This window comes from Notolabrus celidotus, chromosome 16 (assembly GCF_009762535.1).
Source record: "Notolabrus celidotus isolate fNotCel1 chromosome 16, fNotCel1.pri, whole genome shotgun sequence".
NCBI classification, from domain to species: Eukaryota; Metazoa; Chordata; class Actinopteri; order Labriformes; family Labridae; genus Notolabrus; species Notolabrus celidotus.
In genome coordinates, this window is record NC_048287.1 from 30,967,918 (window position 1) to 30,988,118 (window position 20,201).

General features: G+C 42.8%; 1 protein-coding gene and 2 gene segments (V, D, J or C); 1 reads left to right on the plus strand and 2 right to left on the minus strand.

The window, feature by feature from the left end:
* Nucleotides 1-20,201, minus strand: part of LOC117827895 — a 75,441-nt gene that overhangs the window by 22,831 nt on the left and 32,409 nt on the right.
* LOC117827898 lies at nt 1,870-2,338 on the plus strand. The segment is given in 2 exon segments: nt 1,870-1,921; nt 2,029-2,338. Coding segments are annotated over 2 exon segments (357 nt in total).
* Nucleotides 11,082-15,316, minus strand: LOC117827892 (oocyte zinc finger protein XlCOF7.1-like). Its single transcript, XM_034704742.1, has 2 exons — nt 15,014-15,316; nt 11,082-12,354 (listed from the first exon to the last, which is right to left on the minus strand). Exons 1-2 carry the CDS (start codon nt 15,168-15,170, stop codon nt 11,294-11,296), a joined length of 1,218 nt encoding a protein of 405 aa, XP_034560633.1. The 5' UTR covers nt 15,171-15,316; the 3' UTR covers nt 11,082-11,293.

Consider the following 20,201-nt stretch of genomic DNA (forward strand, 5'->3'; position numbering starts at 1 on the left):
TGTGCAGACAAAACAGACAAACCAACACATTTATAAAGCAATCACTACTTTTTTTAAAAACTCTAAGGGGTTCATTGATTTAATGATTTCCATAGAGAGCCACTTTGCATCAGCAGCACCATGCTCCAGTGCTCTGGGAGACTTTATAGTCCTGAGAGTTGAACACTGGATGACTGACAGCTGTCCTTCATCACAACAGAAGCCACAGAAATCCTCCTCCTCCTCATCAAAAACATGACTCTGATCTGCGTCCTCATCTGGACTCTCCTCTGCTGCTGCTTCACAGGTAAAGTCTAGAGAATCAAACTCCTCTCCTCTATGAACATCCGTCCCTCTGAAATGAAGCCCACAAAACCCTGACGCTGCTTTATGTTTCTGTCTCTGTATCCTCAGAGTCCAGAGGACAGGTCACAGTGACTCAGCCTGCAGCAGTGAGATCTGCTCCGGGAGGCTCCGTCACCATCTCATGCAGGACCAGTCACAATGTTTATGTTTATAGCAACAACCACTACTTAGCCTGGTACCAACAGAAAGATGGAGAAACTCCTAAAGCTCTCAGTAAGTGGCCAAATCATAGAGTATCAGGGATTCCAGATCGTTTTACAGGCAGTGGATCTGGATCTGACTTCACTCTGACCATCAGTGGAGTCCAGACTGAAGATGCTGCAGTTTACTACTGTCAGGGTCAACACTACATCAACAGTCTGTGGTCGTGCACACAGTGAAAAAGCGTCGTACAAAAACCTCCCTCAGTCAGACTGAGCAGAAACTGAACTGACAGCTGCAGCTGGAAGCTTCAGCAGAGACTGACACACTTCACTGAAGACACACACACACACACACACACACACACACACACACACACACACACACACACACACACACACACACACACACACACACACACACACACACATTAAACATGTTTGAAAAATAATGAAAACATAAAACAGAGTATAAGTTTTCATAAATCACTCAACTACCCAACAAATGCATCAAGACTGAAAGCTGTTGTTAACCTGGGCTACATTCAATTTAATATAAATATTAAATACAAATCTAAATATTAAATGTTGTTCTTAGATCCTAAATATTTAGCTCATATGCAAATACACACTGGAAAAACAGAAATACTAAAATACAAGCTTCATAAAATTATACAAACTTAGTCTGGGTCAGTTCTGTCTCTGAGCGTTGTGAAATCTCTTTATGGACTCCAAAACTGGCTTTCAAACATTTTTAAGGCCGGCAGTCCGTCTAGTAACCCGTAGGAGTCAGGATGACAGACTATGGTTGGGATATCTGTATCACTTTATGAAGCTTGTATTTTGGTTCCAAAAGCACCCCGTAAAAATTCACTTCGCCTAGAGCAACATTTAGATTTGTATTTAACATTTACCATTTAATATTTTTATTTAAAATTTAGATTTGACATTTAAATTCATATTTATCATTTGGATTTAACAGTGATTGTAAGATTCAAATATATTGCCCTAAATGTGATTTTAAAAAGTTGTTTTTAAAAATGTACATTTTTATGATGTTTTGGAGCTAAATGTGGAAAATTGCTGCTGTTATTGTCAGTGTGCACAATTCAAAATAGAAGCATGACTCTAAATGACATAACTTTATTTCACCAGTTGTGTGATTCATTTATTGATCCTTCGTTAACATCATCATCAGCATGATCTAAATCCCTGTTGGAGTGAGTCAGAGCATTTCCATAGAGAGCCACTTTGCATCAGCAGCACCATGCTCCAGTGCTCTGGGAGAGTTTATAGTCCTGAGAGTTGAACACTGGATGACTGACAGCTGTCCTTCATCACAACAGAAGCCACAGAAATCCTCCTCCTCCTCCTCATCAAAAACATGACTCTGATCTGCGTCCTCATCTGGACTCTCCTCTGCTGCTGCTTCACAGGTAAAGTCCAGAGAATCAAACTCCTCTCCTCTATGACCATCCGTCCCTCTGAAATGAAGCCCACAAAACCCTGACGCTGCTTTATGTTTCTGTCTCTGTATCCTCAGAGTCCAGAGGACAGGTCACAGTGACTCAGCCTGCAGCAGTGAGCTCTGCTCCGGGAGGCTCCGTCACCATCTCATGCAGGACCAGTCAGAATGTTTACAATAATAACCATCTGAACTGGTACCAACAAAAAGATGGAGAAACTCCTAAACTGTTTATTCGTGCTGCTAGCACTCGAGAATCAGGGATTCCTGATCGTTTTGCAGGCAGTGGATCTGGATCTGACTTCACTCTGACCATCAGTGGAGTCCAGACTGAAGATGCTGCAGTTTACTACTGTCAGAGTTATCACTACATCAACAGTTAGAATGTTTACACACAGTGAAAAAGCGTCGTACAAAAACCTCCCTCAGTCAGACTGAGCAGAAACTGAACTGACAGCTGCAGCTGGAAGCTTCTGCAGAGACTGACACACTTCACTGAAGACACACACACAGTATCTTATCAAACACACACCACCATAAAATCCTCCTGTATGCTGATGATCAGTGATGGTCATAGTACACGTCTTCATCACTGAAGTCAAAGTATAGATCCTCCTGGTCAAACATTACTCCAGTACAAGTGAAAGTTGTTCAGTCAGATTCTGACTTGAGTTAAAGTCCTGGAGTTCTTGCTTTTAAAAATACTGAAGTATTCAAAGAACTTTTTAAAATATCTCTAAGCGTATTTTCACAAAGCATGAGGTCAGTCAAGAATGCATGGGTGAACATTCTGCTCCGTTCTGATGATTTCATATCTACAAAGTCTACCATGAAATATAAACTAAGTTACTACAAACACAGACAAGTTTACAATGTTCCTCTGGAATCAAAGCAGTGTGTGAGCTCCAGACCTCCACATGCTCTCTCAGGTTAGATGCTGATGTTTTGAAGGCTGTGATGAAGTTTGTGTGGTAAACAGATCAGAGATTTACAACAATACAAACAATCATTCTTTATTTCAAAAACCTCAAACGTGGGTTTAAAATATGTCCGTGGTGCTCAGGTAGAGAATCATCATCCTTCTCAGTCAGAGCCATCATCACCACGACTAAATGAACGCACTGATCTGAAGAACCTTTGATCACTAAAGGACTATTCCTCTCAAATATTGTTCACAAATGTGTCTAAATCTGTGTTAGTGAGCACTTCTCCTTTGATGAGACAATCCACCCACCTCACAGGTGTGGCATATCAAGATGCTGATTAGACAGCATGATTGTTGCACAGGTGTGCCTTAGGCTGGTCACAATAAAAGGCCACTCTGAAATGTGAAGTTTTATCACACAGCACCATGCCACAGATGTAGAAAGTTTTGAGGGAGCGTGCAATCTGCATGCTGACTGCAGGAATGTCCACCAGAGCTGTTTCTGTGAATTGAATGTTCATTTCTCTACAGAAAGTCTCCAAAGGTGTTTCAGAGAATATGGCAGAACATCCAGCCGGCCTCTCAAGGAGAGAGAGAACTACAAAAGAGACCCCTGGTGGAGAGAATACCAACACCAGGAGCTTGGACAGAGCATTTCCATAGAGAGCCACTTTGCATCAGCAGCACCATGCTCCAGTGCTCTGGGAGAGTTTATAGTCCTGAGAGTTGAACACTGGATGACTGACAGCTGTCCTTCATCACAACAGAAGCCACAGAAATCCTCCTCCTCCTCTTCATCAAAAACATGACTCTGATCTGTGTCCTCATCTGGACTCTCCTCTGCTGCTGCTTCACAGGTAAAGTCCAGAGAATCAAACTCTTCTCCTCTATGAACATCCGTCCCTCTGAAATGAAGCCCACAAAACCCTGACGCTGCTTTATGTTTCTGTCTCTGTATCCTCAGAGTCCAGAGGACAGGTCACAGTGACTCAGCCTGCAGCAGTGAGCTCTGCTCCGGGAGGCTCCGTCACCATCTCATGCAGGACCAGTCAGAATGTTCATGGTAATAGCTATCTGCACTGGTACCAACAGAAAGATGGAGAAACTACTAAACTGCTCATTCATACTACCAGCACTCGAGCATCAGGGATTCCAGCTTGTTTTACAGGCAGTGGATCTGGATCTGACTTCACTCTGACCATCAGTGGAGTCCAGACTGAAGATGCTGCAGTTTACTACTGTCAGAGTTATCACTACATCAACAGTCAGAGTGTGTTCACACAGTGAAAAAGCGTCGTACAAAAACCTCCCTCAGATAAAGAGGAAGTGATCTGAATCAACAGCCGTGTAGTGACAGAGACATGGAGACAACTAGGTCAATGACACAGAGCACCATGAGTAAACTGTTTGTTTAAAAAGAATATTTAGACTTTTAGTCAAAGACACATCTGCTGTGAACGACCAAAGGTAATATCACCCCAAAGATCAGTTCAATGAAGATGACTATCCAACTGATGTAAACCAGAGACATGGTAGAAGTCACAGAGGTTACTGATATGTTCATTCAGGGTCTCAGTGGCCCGGTGAGGGATAAGTTCTGAAGCCAGCTCAGGCAACTGAAGACCGGTCCACAGAACACAGTCGGCATCGACCCCCTCAGGTTTTCCTATGTTTTCCTCCGTGCTCTGACGGAACAGTCCAGACACTTTTCCATTGAGTTCTGTAGGTTTCAACATCAGCTAATAAAATGTAGCTTATCTGTCTTCAGTTATTTTGACCAGCATGTTTGTTGCTGTGCAATGACACATCATACAGATGTGGACGACTGCAGACTCTGGAGAAATGGGCTGGTCTCTCTGATGGTGTTTTAGCCTGGTTCACTTCTTTTCTTCTGAACAGATAATTATTTATCAGCCTCAGTGCTTGTGAGTCTGAGACACGTGATTTGAACAACAACATTCCTCAAGGAAGAATTCTTGGGCCTCTTTTATTCTCACTGTACATACTTCCACTTGGTCGTATCATCTCTCATCATCATGTCCATTATCATTTTTATGCAGACGACACTCAGTTTAACATCTTTGTATCACCAACAACCCAGTTACATTTTAATCCTTCATCGCCTCTGTTTCTGATATTAATGTATGGATGAGGGAGAACTTTAAAAAACTGAACAGAGATGGAGAATGAGAAAGGGACCCCTGGTGGAGAGAATACCAACACCAGGAGCTTGGACAGAGCATTTCCATAGAGAGCCACTTTGCATCAGCAGCACCATGCTCCAGTGCTCTGGGAGAGTTTATAGTCCTGAGAGTTGAACACTGGATGACTGACAGCTGTCCTTCATCACAACAGAAGCCACAGAAATCCTCCTCCTCCTCCTCATCAAAAACATGACTCTGATCTGCGTCCTCATCTGGACTCTCCTCTGCTGCTGCTTCACAGGTAAAGTCCAGAGAATCAAACTCCTCTCCTCTATGAACATCCGTCCCTCTGAAATGAAGCCCACAAAACCCTGACGCTGCTTTATGTTTCTGTCTCTGTATCCTCAGAGTCCAGAGGACAGGTCACAGTGACTCAGCCTGCAGCAGTGAGCTCTGCTCCGGGAGGCTCCGTCACCATCTCATGCAGGATCAGTCAGAATGTTTATGTTTGGAACAACAACCACCTTTTAGCCTGGTACCAACAGAAAGATGGAAAAACTCCTAAACTGCTCATTTACTTTGCTAGCACTCGAGTATCAGGGATTCCAGGTCGTTTTACAGGCAGTGGATCTGGATCTGACTTCACTCTGACCATCAGTGGAGTCCAGACTGAAGATGCTGCAGTTTACTACTGTATGAGTTTTCACAGCATCAACAGTCAGGATGTGTTCACACAATGAAAAAGCATCGTACAAAAACCTCCCTCAGATAAAGAGGAAGTGATCTGAATCAACAGCCGTGTAGTGACAGAGACATGGAGACAACTAGGTCAATGACACAGAGCACCATGAGTAAACTGTTTGTTTAAAAAGAGCATTTAGACTTTTAGTCAAAAACACATCTGCTGTGGACGACCAAAGGTAATATCACCCCAAAGATCAGTTCAATGAAGATGACTATCCAACTGATGTAAACAAGAGACATGGCAGAAGTCACAGAGGTTACTGATATGTTCATTCAGGGTCTCAGTGGCCCGGTGAGGGATAAGTTCTGAAGCCAGCTCAGGTAACTGAAGACCGGTCCACAGAACACAGTCGTCATCGACCCCCTCAGGTTTTCCTATGTTTTCCTCCGTGCTCTGACGGAACAGTCCAGACACTTATCCATTGAGTTCTGTAGGTTTCAACATCAGCTAATAAAATGTAGCTTATCTGTCTTCAGTTATTTTGACCAGCATGTTTGTTGCTGTGCAATGACACATCATACAGATGTGGACGACTGCAGACTCTGGAGAAATGGGCTGGTCTCTCTGATGGTGTTTTAGCCTGGTTCACTTCTTTTCTCCTGAACAGATAATTATTTATCAGCCTCAGTGCTTGTGAGTCTGAGACACGTGATTTTAACAACAACATTCCTCAAGGAAGAATTCTTGGGCCTCTTTTATTCTCACTGTATATACTTCCACTTGGTCGTATCATCTCTCATCATCATGTCCATTATCGTTTTTATGCAGACGACACTCAGTTTAACATCTTTGTATCACCAACAACCCAGTTACACTTTAATCCTTCATCGCCTCTGTTTCTGATATTAATGTATGGATGAGGGAGAACTTTAAAAAACTGAACAGAGATGGAGAACAAGAAAGGGACCCCTGGTGGAGAGAATACCAACACCAGGAGCTTGGACAGAGCATTTCCATAGAGAGCCACTTTGCATCAGCAGCACCATGCTCCAGTGCTCTGGGAGAGTTTATAGTCCTGAGAGTTGAACACTGGATGACTGACAGCTGTCCTTCATCACAACAGAAGCCACAGAAATCCTCCTCCTCCTCATCAAAAACATGACTCTGATCTGCGTCCTCATCTGGACTCTCCTCTGCTGCTGCTTCACAGGTAAAGTCCAGAGAATCAAACTCCTCTCCTCTATGAACATCCGTCCCTCTGAAATGAAGCCCACAAAACCCTGACGCTGCTTTATGTTTCTGTCTCTGTATCCTCAGAGTCCAGAGGACAGGTCACAGTGACTCAGCCTGCAGCAGTGAGCTCTGCTCCGGGAGGCGCCATCACCATCTCATGCAGGACCAGTCACAATGTTCAGAACTCAAATTATTTAGGTTGGTACCAACAGAAAGATGGAGAAATTCCTAAACTGTTCATTCAGCTTGCTAGCACTCGAGCATCAGGTATTCCAGGTCGTTTTACAGGCAGTGGATCAAACTCTGACTTCACTCTGACCATCAGTGGAGTCCAGACTGAAGATGCTGCAGTTTACTACTGTCAGAGTCTTCACCACCTTAACAGTGTCTGGGTGTTCACACAGTGAAGAAACGTCGTACAAAAACCTCCCTCATTCAGACTGAACAGAAGCTGAACTGCACAGTGTAATGCTGCCCCCTACAGGCTTCTTCTATTTCATCTTCTCTCTTTGAATTGGTCACTCACAAACCCAATTGTAATGATGCATATCACCACCTACTGTACCTGAGTGTGACACCTCAGGGTTCAGCACTCGAGGTTACATTCTACACATAATGAAAACATGAAAAAAATAACTAAGTAATTAAAGAAAATTAAGCAACTAGATAATATATTTACATTATAAATAAATAAAAATAATAATATATATATGTATACATATATTAAATAAATAAATCATTGTATAGGTTTAAGAGCATTGTGTTTCAGAGGAAATTAAAGAAAATTGAGCAAGTAAATAATATATTGATATCGTAACAATACATTCATAAATAAAATAAATAAATACAAATATTAAATAAATCAATCCATAATAAAGGTTCAATACCACTCTGCGTTTTAGATGAAAATTCAAGAAAATTAAACAGCTAAATGATATATTAGAATAATAATAATAAATAAATAAATAAATAAAAAGTAAAAATAAATAAAAATATTAAATTAATCAATATATAGGTTTAAGACAACTCTGCGTTCCAGAGAATAATTTAAGAAAATTAAGCAATTGATTAATATAATACAAAATAATGTAATAATACATAAATAATACAAAAAAATAAAAAATATTAAATATATCAATATATAGGTTTAAGACCATTCTGTGTTACGGAGGATAATTTAAAAAAAATGAAGCAACTGAATAATATATTAGTATTATAATAATACAGAAATAAATCAATAATAAAAATATTAAATCAATAAATCAATATATAGGTTTAAGACCATTCTGCGTTTCAGAGGACAACACATATGAAGAGGAGGATCTGAGGACTCCCTAAATAATCTTTGTCCCTATTCAAAGTCTGAACCCAAACCTTCCTTAGCAGACAGAAAGATCCACGTTGTCTTTACTTACCTTTTTCAAAAGTCCTACAGAAGTAACCATTAAACATTTCAAATCCTCTGAAAAATATCCTTGATTTTGTTTTAAACGGTCCAAACCTTTGTCAGATTTAAAAGCTGTCAAATACATTCTTTATATTAAAGATCAGACAAAGTCCTTCTTTTTATTAACAAAACTTTTATGATCCCATTGCTACATGGAGGACTGTGAGGCTGCTGAGAGAGATTGTAAAAGTTTAGGGATGTTAGCTTAACTGTGTCCTCTAGGTGGCAGCAAAGGACGCTTTCACAAGTATTGGTCACTTCCCTCTCTAAGCTCAGAGTCAAGTCAAGACAGCTGTGTCTCTGAGGTGTTTACTTGATGTTTATTATAAACATGTTTTATTGTAAATTCATGAAGAAAGACAAACAGAATGTATAGAAAAGTGAGGGATCTATACTCCTTTAAAGTCAGAGTGATTTAAATCCCTGTTGGAGTGAGTCAGAGCATTTCCATAGAGAGCCACTTTGCATCAGCAGCACCATGCTCCAGTGCTCTGGGAGAGTTTATAGTCCTGAGAGTTGAACACTGGATGACTGACAGCTGTCCTTCATCACAACAGAAGCCACAGAAATCCTCCTCCTCCTCATCAAAAACATGACTCTGATCTGCGTCCTCATCTGGACTCTCCTCTGCTGCTGCTTCACAGGTAAAGTCCAGAGAATCAAACTCCTCTCCTCTATGAACATCCGTCCCTCTGAAATGAAGCCCACAAAACCCTGATGCTGCTTTATGTTTCTGTCTCTGTATCCTCAGAGTCCAGAGGACAGGTCACAGTGACTCAGCCTGCAGCAGTGAGCTCTGCTCCGGGAGGCTCCGTCACCATCTCATGCAGGATCAGTCAGAATGTTTACAATAATAACTATCTGAGCTGGTACCAACAGAAAGATGGAGAAACTCCTAAACTGCTCATTCATACTGCTAGCAGTCGAGCATCAGGGATTCCAGATCGTTTTACAGGCAGTGGATCTGGATCTGACTTCACTCTGACCATCAGTGGAGTCCAGACTGAAGATGCTGCAGTTTACTACTGTCAGGGTTGGCACCTCATCAACAGCGTCTGGGTGTGCACACAGTGAAAAAGCGTCGTACAAAAACCTCCCTCAGTCAGACTGAACAGAAACTGAACTGACAGCTGCAGCTGGAAGCTTCTGCAGAGACTGACACACTTCACTGAAGACACACACACACACTTGTTGTTGTACAGAGTTACATTTAATATGATGTATCTAAAACGATAACTTTACATTAACATATTTATAAATGAAGATTTTGGTTTTATTCCATCAACAAAAGCATCAGCTGCTTGAACTTTGAATCTCAGCCATATAGCATAAAATCAGTCCCTATGCAGATGACGCTGTGTTATTTTTGCCAATTTGCATTCACAGCTCTTTATATGTTTTGAATCTTTTTGGGACAGCATTAAAAAATGCCATTAAGATATAAACGTGTGGAGAAGAGTGCTGTATACCCTGTTTAAGACATCCTGCCTTTCACAACAAGGACGGCATCAGACCAAATCATTACTACTACATTTTTGCAGCATACAGGAGTTTACACTGATCCACACTGAGCAACTAAATGGTTTCTCTCCTCTGCGAACTTAAGGCTGATTTATATTAGGGATGGGCAATGATTTTAAGTATTCAAATATTCGTTCACTTTGGAAAAAATCGAAGTTACTTTGAATATTTTCTCATTTTAAAAGTACAATTTTTCATCGTTTTTACCGGTGCCTGGTTGTAATACGGTATTCCCGCCAGACGGTGGCTATAGAGAGTCTTAAAGGTGACATATTACGCTCTTTTTCATCAACATATATTGGTCTAAGAGGTCCCCAAAACATGTCTTTAAAGTTTATTGCTCATAAAAACACTTTGAAATCAGATGTTGGTCTGCCTGTAAACCCCTCTTTTTCAGCCCTGCTCAGAACAGGCTGTTTTCTGTGTCTGTGCCTTTAAATGAGAATGAGCTCTCTGACCACGCCCCCTCATGAAGTGGGTGTGGCCTCTGCTGTCCAGCACGTTGATCTAATGTTTACATGTTGGCTGAATATACACGGCTGCTCACAGACCCGCATTACTTCAACTGAAACTTCTCTTAATCTGATCCAGAATCTGATCCTGACGGAGAGGCGCCTGCAGCAGGACCTTTCTGAACCATTGGTCACAGATTTAGTGTTTCTTGTTGTTTTATTTGTCAGCATGTCGACGTGTGTCTTGGTACACAGCTACGAACATGTAGCTATGTGGCTATGCTAACTAGCGCTAGCACTTTTCCATGGACAATAAAAATCATCCACTAGATCTTCAAATCTGCAGACGTGGGGAGTCAAACCGACCTTTGTGTTTATTAAGACAGCCTACAACTAGCATGCCTCCCTCCTAAGCTCCTTGTTAGCACACGTGTGCAGGGAATGAAAAACGGAGGAGGGGTTGAGTTGTATTTTATACAGTCTATGGGCTGAACAAGCTCCGAGCTCTGACTTCCTGTTACAGACCGGATGGCGTTGTGACGTATGAAAAACACTGAAAACTGAAACGGCTGGTTTCAGCACACATTTACAGAAAGGTGGAGAAATCAGAACAGGGGCAGAATGGATTCTTTTCATTTTCAGGGGGTTTGTAGACAGGGACACATATTTCAGGTAGAGAACCATTTGCATGATATGTCACCTTTAAAACTGTTTACTAACCGCATTATTTAACAGAAGAAGAAGACATTAGCTGCAGTCGCGGCAATTTTCTCCTTTTCTGAATCTCACACAACTACACACATGTTTCCAGAGACTGAGCATGGCCCTCAAGCGTTTAGGAGGAGAATTGCAGCCCGACACGGACACATCGACGCACAAGTACGTAGTGCTCATGTCCGCGTCAGCCCCTGCTGCGTAGGAAGGATAAAACCAGCCTTAACATATTTCCACTACAATGTAAGGTGTTTCTTCGCCGTGATGCTCCATGTGAACTGTGGGACTTTCTTGAGAGTTAATGTCACACTCAGAGGGACTGAGGGGTTTCTCCCGCGTGTGATTCCTCATGTGTTTGGCCAGATAATACCTTCCTTTCAAGCGTTTCCCACACACGGTGCAGCTAAACGGTTTATCGCCGCTGTGAACCGACATATGCTGGGTCAGGTTTCCTTTACTTTTAAAGATCTTGCCACACTCGGAGCAGCTGAAGGATTTCTCTCCTTTGTGAACGGACATGTGCTGAGTCAAGCTTCCTTTGCTTTTGAATATCTTCTCGCACTCAGAGCAGCTGAAGGATTTCTCTCCCACGTGGACCAACATGTGCCGGGTCATGCTTCCTCTACAGTTGAATGTTCTTCCGCACACGGAGCAGCTGTAGGGTTTCTCTCCCGTGTGGATGATCATGTGTTTGGTCAGATTTCCTTTGCAGTTAAAACTTTTACCACACTCGGAGCAGCTGAAGGGTTTCTCTCCCGTGTGAACTATCATGTGTGCCGTCAGATGCCCTTTCCTTTTGAATGTCTTACCACACTCGTAGCAGGTGTGTAATTTATCTATAGAGTCTGTCAAGTTCTCCAGAGGGTTTACACCTGCCTGATGGTCTCTGGACTCCCAGTAATCATCCCCGTCTTCAGTCTCGGGCTCAGAAGAGTCTTCAATCTTGACCTCGATCTCTGGTTGTAAATCCGTCTCTGGGTCTGAGTTGCTGGATTGTTCTGATCCTCCACAGTCCTCTCTTGTTTCCATCCATTCAGTTTGTCTCTGATGAAGCTGTGAGCACTGAGGCTCCTCTTCATCATCCTCACTCTTCACAGTCACAACAGTGAACGGGAGCTTGGTGGTGTCAGCCTCCTCCCGACCTTCAAGCTCCTCTCCCTCCTGACTGCTCCAGAGCTCATCCTGTTCCTCTTTGATGGGTGTGGGCTTAGTGTCCTCCTGGTCCAGACCGGGGCTACATTCCTGCTGCTCTGGAGACTCTTCTTTGATCAGGGACAGACACGCTGCAACACAGAGAGACACATGAAGGGAAACTGTAAGTTTATGTAAACCACCTTGGGATAGGTGATACTTGAGATTCCTTTTAAAGTCACATTTTTATTCTGATGGCTGCTCAGATTGTCAGAAAACTCACTAAAGCAGACTATTTACACTCTTTCTGTGGCCACCTCCTGTGATAAACACTTCATCTGTTTGCAGCCAGATCCTCTGCCTTTAGCGGCCACCGTTTGTGATCTGTAAATAGAAACTTCACGGGAGAATGTGGGAATCTCGGACCCGTGCGTACGTACGTTTTGGAGGCAGGGGAATTCAGCGATGCACATGGTGAGAGGGTAAAGTGAAGTCAGATCATATTTTGACGCCTTTTACAGACAAACAAAAGTATATTGAGATTGTTTCACTAGATATGGCGCTTAAATGTGTTCAACATTTCACTCTGCTTTTAAACCATGTCGACCACAAGCTTTCATCGGACTCCTTTGTGATACAAAAGTGTTTTCATTTTCCTCTCCACTGTAACTAGCTAAATACTGCGATGTGCAATGCTCATGATGGATTAAGGTGGGGTCAGACTGAGTCTTACCCTGTCTTGGTGTTGGGTCTCTGTTCATTATTTGACATAGTGTGGTCTAGACCTCCTATGTTTGTAAAAGCGTCTTGAGATAACGTTTGTTGTGATTTGGCGCTATACAAATAAAGATTGATTGATTGATTATATTAGAAAATTAGAGAGGCTGCTTTCAGTTTTTATAAACACTAGTGATGTGCCGGTCGCGAACGATCCAGCTCTAAGAGCCGGCTCTTTGAAGTGAACGACGGGAGACGTTTTTTTTTTCTCATCTTTTTCTGTTAAAGCCTCATGTGATTGGTCAAGACATATGGTGGCGTCTTGACCAATCACGTGTCTAGATTGAGCAGAACGGGAAGGGGAGGGGTTACAGACACACACAGCACAGTGAGCACACCAACAGGAAGGAGGGAGACGAGAGGGAGAACATGCGCAACAGAGAGAACGCACTGGAACGGTGAGAAGACGAGTGACTGCAGGAAACAGTAAACTTTAGACACAGTTCAACGGCTTAAGGCTGATTTATACTTCTGCGTCGCCCCTACGCAGCAGGGGCTGACGCGGACATGAGCCCCACATACTTGTGCGTCGATGTGTCCTTGTCGCGCAGCAATTCTCCTCCAATACGCCTGAGGGCAGTGTGGTCTCTCTGATAGCCGGTCGCCTGCTTCCGGTCCTGCTACGATCTCTGTTTACTTTTCCACATCGATTCAGAGCGTGTTATGTTAATCTACAGCTGATACATGTTGCTGTTTATCATACAGACATGATTACGTGAAGAATAGAGAGGAGGAGATGAAATACACGGCCGATGTCTGGCCGATGTCTGGCCGATGTCTGGCCGATGTCTGGCCGATGTCTGGCCGATGTCTGGCCGATGTCTGGCCGATGTCCGGGATCCCGGAAGTGCTGTGAATGCGGGAAAGACAAAGCCGTCGAGCGGACCAATCACAGAGCTTGCGGTCCGCGTCGGCTCTACGCGTAGTTACATTTTGGAGGAGGTGCACGTCAGCTACGTGCGTAGGCCTCTGCGTAGGTACGGGAGCTACGCGGACCTACGGCGTAGGTTACGCCGTCGATTCGACGCAGAAGTATAAATCAGCCTGTAGACTGCAAGGTGAAAGTGTCATCAATCAGGGTCCACAAAAAACCTGCAAAGGCACATTAGAAGTGTCTGTGAAGGATCTCAGTCATCCAGGTCATGGACTTTAGACCAGTTTATCCATCAGTGCAAGAAGTGAAGAAGAAAGACAGTGAAGGGAACCTGCTGTTAATGAAGGTGTTTAAAAGTTTATAAATAATATACATATAATCAGAGATTGGATCTATTTGTCTAGTTGTGATGGGTCTTGTTTTTGTACTTTATAATACATTTTTGTAGCACTCTGCTCCGTGTTGAGTATATAAATAAAGCCTTATGAATAATACACATTTGATATAATGTATGTTTTTTTTACATTAGTTACTCATTTTACTTGATTTTAGGTCATACATTAATTTAAACAAGAAAAAATCTGAGGAGCCACTTGGGAGCTGAAAGAGCCGACTCTTTGTAGTGAGCCGATCCAAAAGAACCGACTCTCTAAAAAGAGCCGGAATTCCCATCACTAATAAACACTCCCATGTGAACAGATCATGACCAAATCACGTCTGGAGGTATAAACAATCACTGACGTGCTGCTGTGCCTCGTGTGTCTATGTACACAAGCGACTTCTGCGCCAGATTACATGTGACAACATGAGCACAGGTGGAGTTAGTTGAACATAATTGGTAGTTTATCAAGTATGCAGTCTGGGATGTTGGATATTTACCATCATGGGTGCAGGTTTGTGATATAGGGGTGTGATGTACTGACCATGTGTAAGCTGATTGGCCCATAGACGCACGTTTCCCAGACCCCTGCTGTGAGCTGATTTCAGCACTCATATCTGTGTTAGTTACCAGATTAATAAAAACTACTCAGGCTATCACACAAACAACATATCTTTCAGCAGGAGCTAGCTGCGGCTAACATGAACTGTGTGGGCACGCGCGTTAGCTACCTGACACAAACACAGAAAACAAGTATTCTCACTAAAAGTAGAAAACAAACCTTCTGTCTGCAGATTTACTTCAGATGTTGAAATCACATTCAACAGTTCCCTCTCACTCTGGAGCTCCTCTCTGTATCCGGGCGGTGTCAGATCCCTGTGAGCCGCAGAGAAAAGCCGCCTTGTGATCGAGTCCTTCGGATCCTGAGACCCGGACATCTTCCTCAGACCCGACGAGGAACGTGGAACCAAACACAGCCGCCTTTGTGTGGTTATTTCGCTCCTTTCTGACAGTAAAACATCCCTACATGCTAAGACTTCGAGAACCCGGAAGTAAAAAAAACTGCTCTCTTCTTCTCTTCTGTGATTGGAGGTTGACAAACCAGCTTAAAGGCGCTCTACCGCCACCTAGCGGTCTGGAGGTGTGAGATCAAGAATTAAGAAAGTTGGGCAGTGAGGACAATAAATATAGAAACCTAAAATAAAATCAAACAATTCTAAATAAAAGTAAAAATACCACCTGTAAAAAGAAAAGTTTAGAAGTACTTTTAAAGACATAAATAAGTTAAAGACCCTCATCCACGGTTTCACTACCTCCCGGCTGGATTACTGCAATGGAGTCCTGTTTGGGGGACCCAGCAATGCCCTGGACAGGCTCCAATATGTACAGAACTCAGCTGCCAGGGTTCTCACACACACCAAGCCCTGACAGCACATCACCCCCACTCTCATTCACCTCCACTGGCTCCCTGTAAAGTACCCCATCACCTATAAACTCCTCCTCCTCCTCACCTACAAATCCCCCAATACCTGGCTGACCTCCTCCTCCACCAACACACTCCATCCCGGAACCTAAGGTCTTCGGACCTGAGTCTCCTCTCCATCCCCCCGGACTAAGCTGCAGACCTTCAGGGACAGAGCATTCAGTGTGGCAGGCCCTACTCTGTGGAACTCTCTCCCTCCCGACATCCACAGCACCCCAACCCTGGACGCTTTTAAGAAAGAAATCAAAACGCACCTTTTCCTCAAGGCCTGTCCCCGTTAGACATCCCCACCTACCCCCCAGACCCCCTACCTGACCCTGTGAAGCGACCTTGGGTTTCTTGAAAGGCGATATATAAATATCAGTTATTATTATTATTATTATTATTATTATTATTATTATTATTATTATTATTATTATTATCATTATTATTATTATTATTGTGTGATATGGGCCCAATCTCAATGTCCTCCCTAAGCCCTCAGCCCTTCTTGACTTAATTGACGTCAGCTGGAAAGTGATTGAGGGGAGGAGAACTGGAATGGGACAGCACTTTGAGACTTAACCTGCATGACGTCATGTAGCTCACCTTAGCAATATTAGGAATTTTTATTGCACAATTTTTACTTTCCTCAAATTCAAGGCACTGAAGGGACGGACTGACTGCCATGTGATCCAGGCTCTTACAATACAGAGTGCTTAACAACAACATTTAAAATATATAAATAGGCTATATAACCATAACTATATATAACAATATACATTATGCTGTATACACATAGGCCTATATGTGAAGATGAATAGATTAAGGCTGTTTTCTATATTTATACTTACAGGCAAACTTTTTTTCCTGTACATTTCTTTGCAGCTTTCATTGCTTCTTTTTTGCTGTCACAGTTTTTTTTTATTTCCACGTTACGGCGTTCGTTTACCTTTCCATGCTCGCAGGGCTTCCCCTGGGAATCCAGTGTTTCACATCAAAATGCTATGAACTCTGGGTAATTCCCTTACGCTAAGTCTGCAGAAAAAGCCCACTTATGGAAAGGGGGCATAAAGGGCTCAAAAAGTCTGTGAGAGATCCCTCACACACCTGATGATTTGACAGTGGGACAGCCCTAAGCCCTCATGGACTTAGCAGGGACGCGCTTCAAAGTCAGTGAGTGCTTGAGGGTAAAGTTTGATTGTTCATGAGGGATACGGCCTGAGAGAAGAAGCTGCACTGGTGCTGGTGTGTTCTGGTGCTCAGAGCTCTGAAGCGCCGGCCAGAAGGGCAGCAAGTCAAAGAGTTGGTGACCCGGGTGGTAGGGGTCTGTGAGGATTTGTCCTGCCCTTGCAGGTCCTGGAGGGAGTGCAAGGGGTCACTGATGATCCTGACACAAAAAAGTGAGAATCTTCTAACGATCAGTCCAGTTTCAGAGTATTCACTTTCTCTATTGCTATGATTTTTTAATAAATACTATTCTAAATACTCTTGTTTACTTTTCTGCTGTTTAAATGCATTTACAATTGAGAGTAACTTGATGAGGAGATAAGCCGGGGTTTGCTTTGAAAGTACCTGAACAGAGAAAGAAAACCCTCAAGAGATAGAGGCTGCAGATGAATGCTGTTACACACTGCTGTCCCTGGTGGTACCTACCAAAGCTCACGAATCTTTGCAGCAAACATTTAATTCATGGTGAGCTAAAGTAAACACTGGGTATTTTAATTGATGTATGTTTAGTCAGTATATCTTTATATACTCGTTCATGGACAGACCACGAGAACAAACCTTCCTTAAAAAGACTCTGCAGCCTCATAGAAACAGAGTCAGAGGAGTATTTGACGAATGAGAAAACTTGATGTAATCTTAAGTTTATCAGTAAACTGACGTTAGAGGTGAGAAAGCTCCTAATGGATGGGACTGAGGAGGTATGAGTTGATAAACTGTGTCCTGTTTTAGACAGAAGAGGCCGCTACAGCTCTTGGTCTACTCCAGATTAAAAGATACTGGTCTCAAACGTTTCACTTCCCTTTAGTTAGGCATCACTGCTCAACCGTGATGACAGATGAGTTTCAGCACTAAAGATAAAAAGTTCTTAGTACATGTGAACCTCTATCAGTGAGGGGATTCATTGATGCATTAACATGAAGCATTTCCATAGAGAGCCACTTTGCATCAGCAGCACCATGCTCCAGTGCTCTGGGAGAGTTTATAGTCCTGAGAGTTGAACACTGGATGACTGACAGCTGTCCTTCATCACAACAGAAGCCACAGAAATCCTCCTCCTCCTCATCAAAAACATGACTCTGATCTGCGTCCTCATCTGGACTCTCCTCTGCTGCTGCTTCACAGGTAAAGTCCAGAGAATCAAACTCCTCTCCTCTATGAACATCCGTCCCTCTGAAATGAAGCCCACAAAACCCTGACGCTGCTTTATGTTTCTGTCTCTGTATCCTCAGAGGCCAAAATACAGGTCACACTGACTCAGCCTGCAGCAGTGAGCTCTGCTCAGGGAGGCTCTGTCACCATCTCATGCAGGACCAGTCACAGTGTTTATGTTTATAACAGCATCCACTTCTTAGCCTGGTACCAACAGAAAGATGGAGCAACTCCTAAACTGCTCATTTATGGTGCTAGCACTCGAGCATCAGGTATTCCAGATCGTTTTACAGGCAGTGGATCAAACTCTGACTTCACTCTGACCATCAGTGGAGTCCAGACTGAAGATGCTGCAGTTTACTACTGTCAGGGTGCACATGATTCAAGCATCTATGAAACACGCACACAGTGAAAAAGCGTCGTACAAAAACCTCCCTCAGTCAGACTGAACAGAAACTGAACTGACAGATGCAGCTGGAAGCTTCTGCAGAGACTGACACACTTCACTGAGTACACACTCACACACACACACAAACACACACACACACACACACACACACACACACACACACACACACACACACACACACACACACACACACTCACACACACACACACACACACACGAAACATGTTTGAACTGTTGGAACAATAATGAAAACATAAAACAGAGTATAAGTTTTCATAAATCAATCAGCTACTCAACAAATGCATCAAGACTGAAAGCCGTTGTTAACCTGGGTAACATTAACTTTAATATAAATATTAAATAAAAATATAAAATGTTAAATCTATATCTAAATGTTGATAGTTAAATCTAAATGGAGATTTGTAAAATCGAAATGTTAAATGCTGAATGCTAAACCTAAATGTTAAATATAAATACTACATATAAATATAAATGTTGAATACAAATATGAATGTTAAATAATGACCAATTAATCTAATCAACAAGATTAAATATGTGGAAGATCACAATTATTTCTTTAAATGTGATTAAAAAAATGACTTTTGAAAATTCCCACTGCATTTTTATGGAGTGGAAAGTTGCTGCGGTTATTTTCAGTGTGCACAACTTTACAAACAACGCCCCATATGAAGAAGTCTCTGTAAATAGAAGCATGACTCTAAATGACTGAACTTTATTTCACCAGTTGTGTGATTCATTTATTGATCCTTTGTTAACATCATCATTAGCATGATCTAAATCCCTGTTGGAGTGAGTCAGAGCATTTCCATAGAGAGCCACTTTGCATCAGCAGCACCATGCTCCAGTGCTCTGGGAGAGTTTATAGTCCTGAGAGTGTAACACTGGATGACTGACAGCTGTCCTTCATCACAACAGAAGCCACAGAAATCCTCCTCCTCCTCATCAAAAACATGACTCTGATCTGCGTCCTCATCTGGACTCTCCTCTGCTGCTGCTTCACAGGTAAAGTCCAGAGAATCAAACTCCTCTCCTCTATGAACATCCGTCCCTCTGAAATGAAGCCCACAAAACCCTGACGCTGCTTTATGTTTCTGTCTCTGTATCCTCAGAGGCCTTAATACAGGTCACAGTGACTCAGCCTGCAGCAGTGAGCTCTGCTCCGGGAGGCTCCGTCACCATCTCATGCAGGACCAGTCACAATGTTTATGTTTCTAGCAACAACCACCACTTAGCCTGGTACCAACAGAAAGATGGAGAAACTCCTAAACTGCTCATTTACTATGCTAGCACTCGAGTATCAGGGACTCCAGATCGTTTTACAGGCAGTGGATCACACTCTGACTTCACTCTGACCATCAGTGGAGTCCAGACTGAAGATTCTGCAGTTTACTACTGTCAGGGTGCACATGATTCAAGCATCTATGAAACACGCACACAGTGAAAAAGCGTCGTACAAAAACCTCCCTCAGTCAGACTGAACAGAAACTGAACTGACAGCTGCAGCTGGAAGCTTCTGCAGAGACTGACACACTTCACTGAGTACACACTCACACACACACACACACACACACACACACACACACACACACACACACACACACACACACACACACACACACACACACACACACACCCTTTCTCTCCAAACACACGACACATGTTTGAACATTAATGAAAACATAAAACAGAGTACAAGTT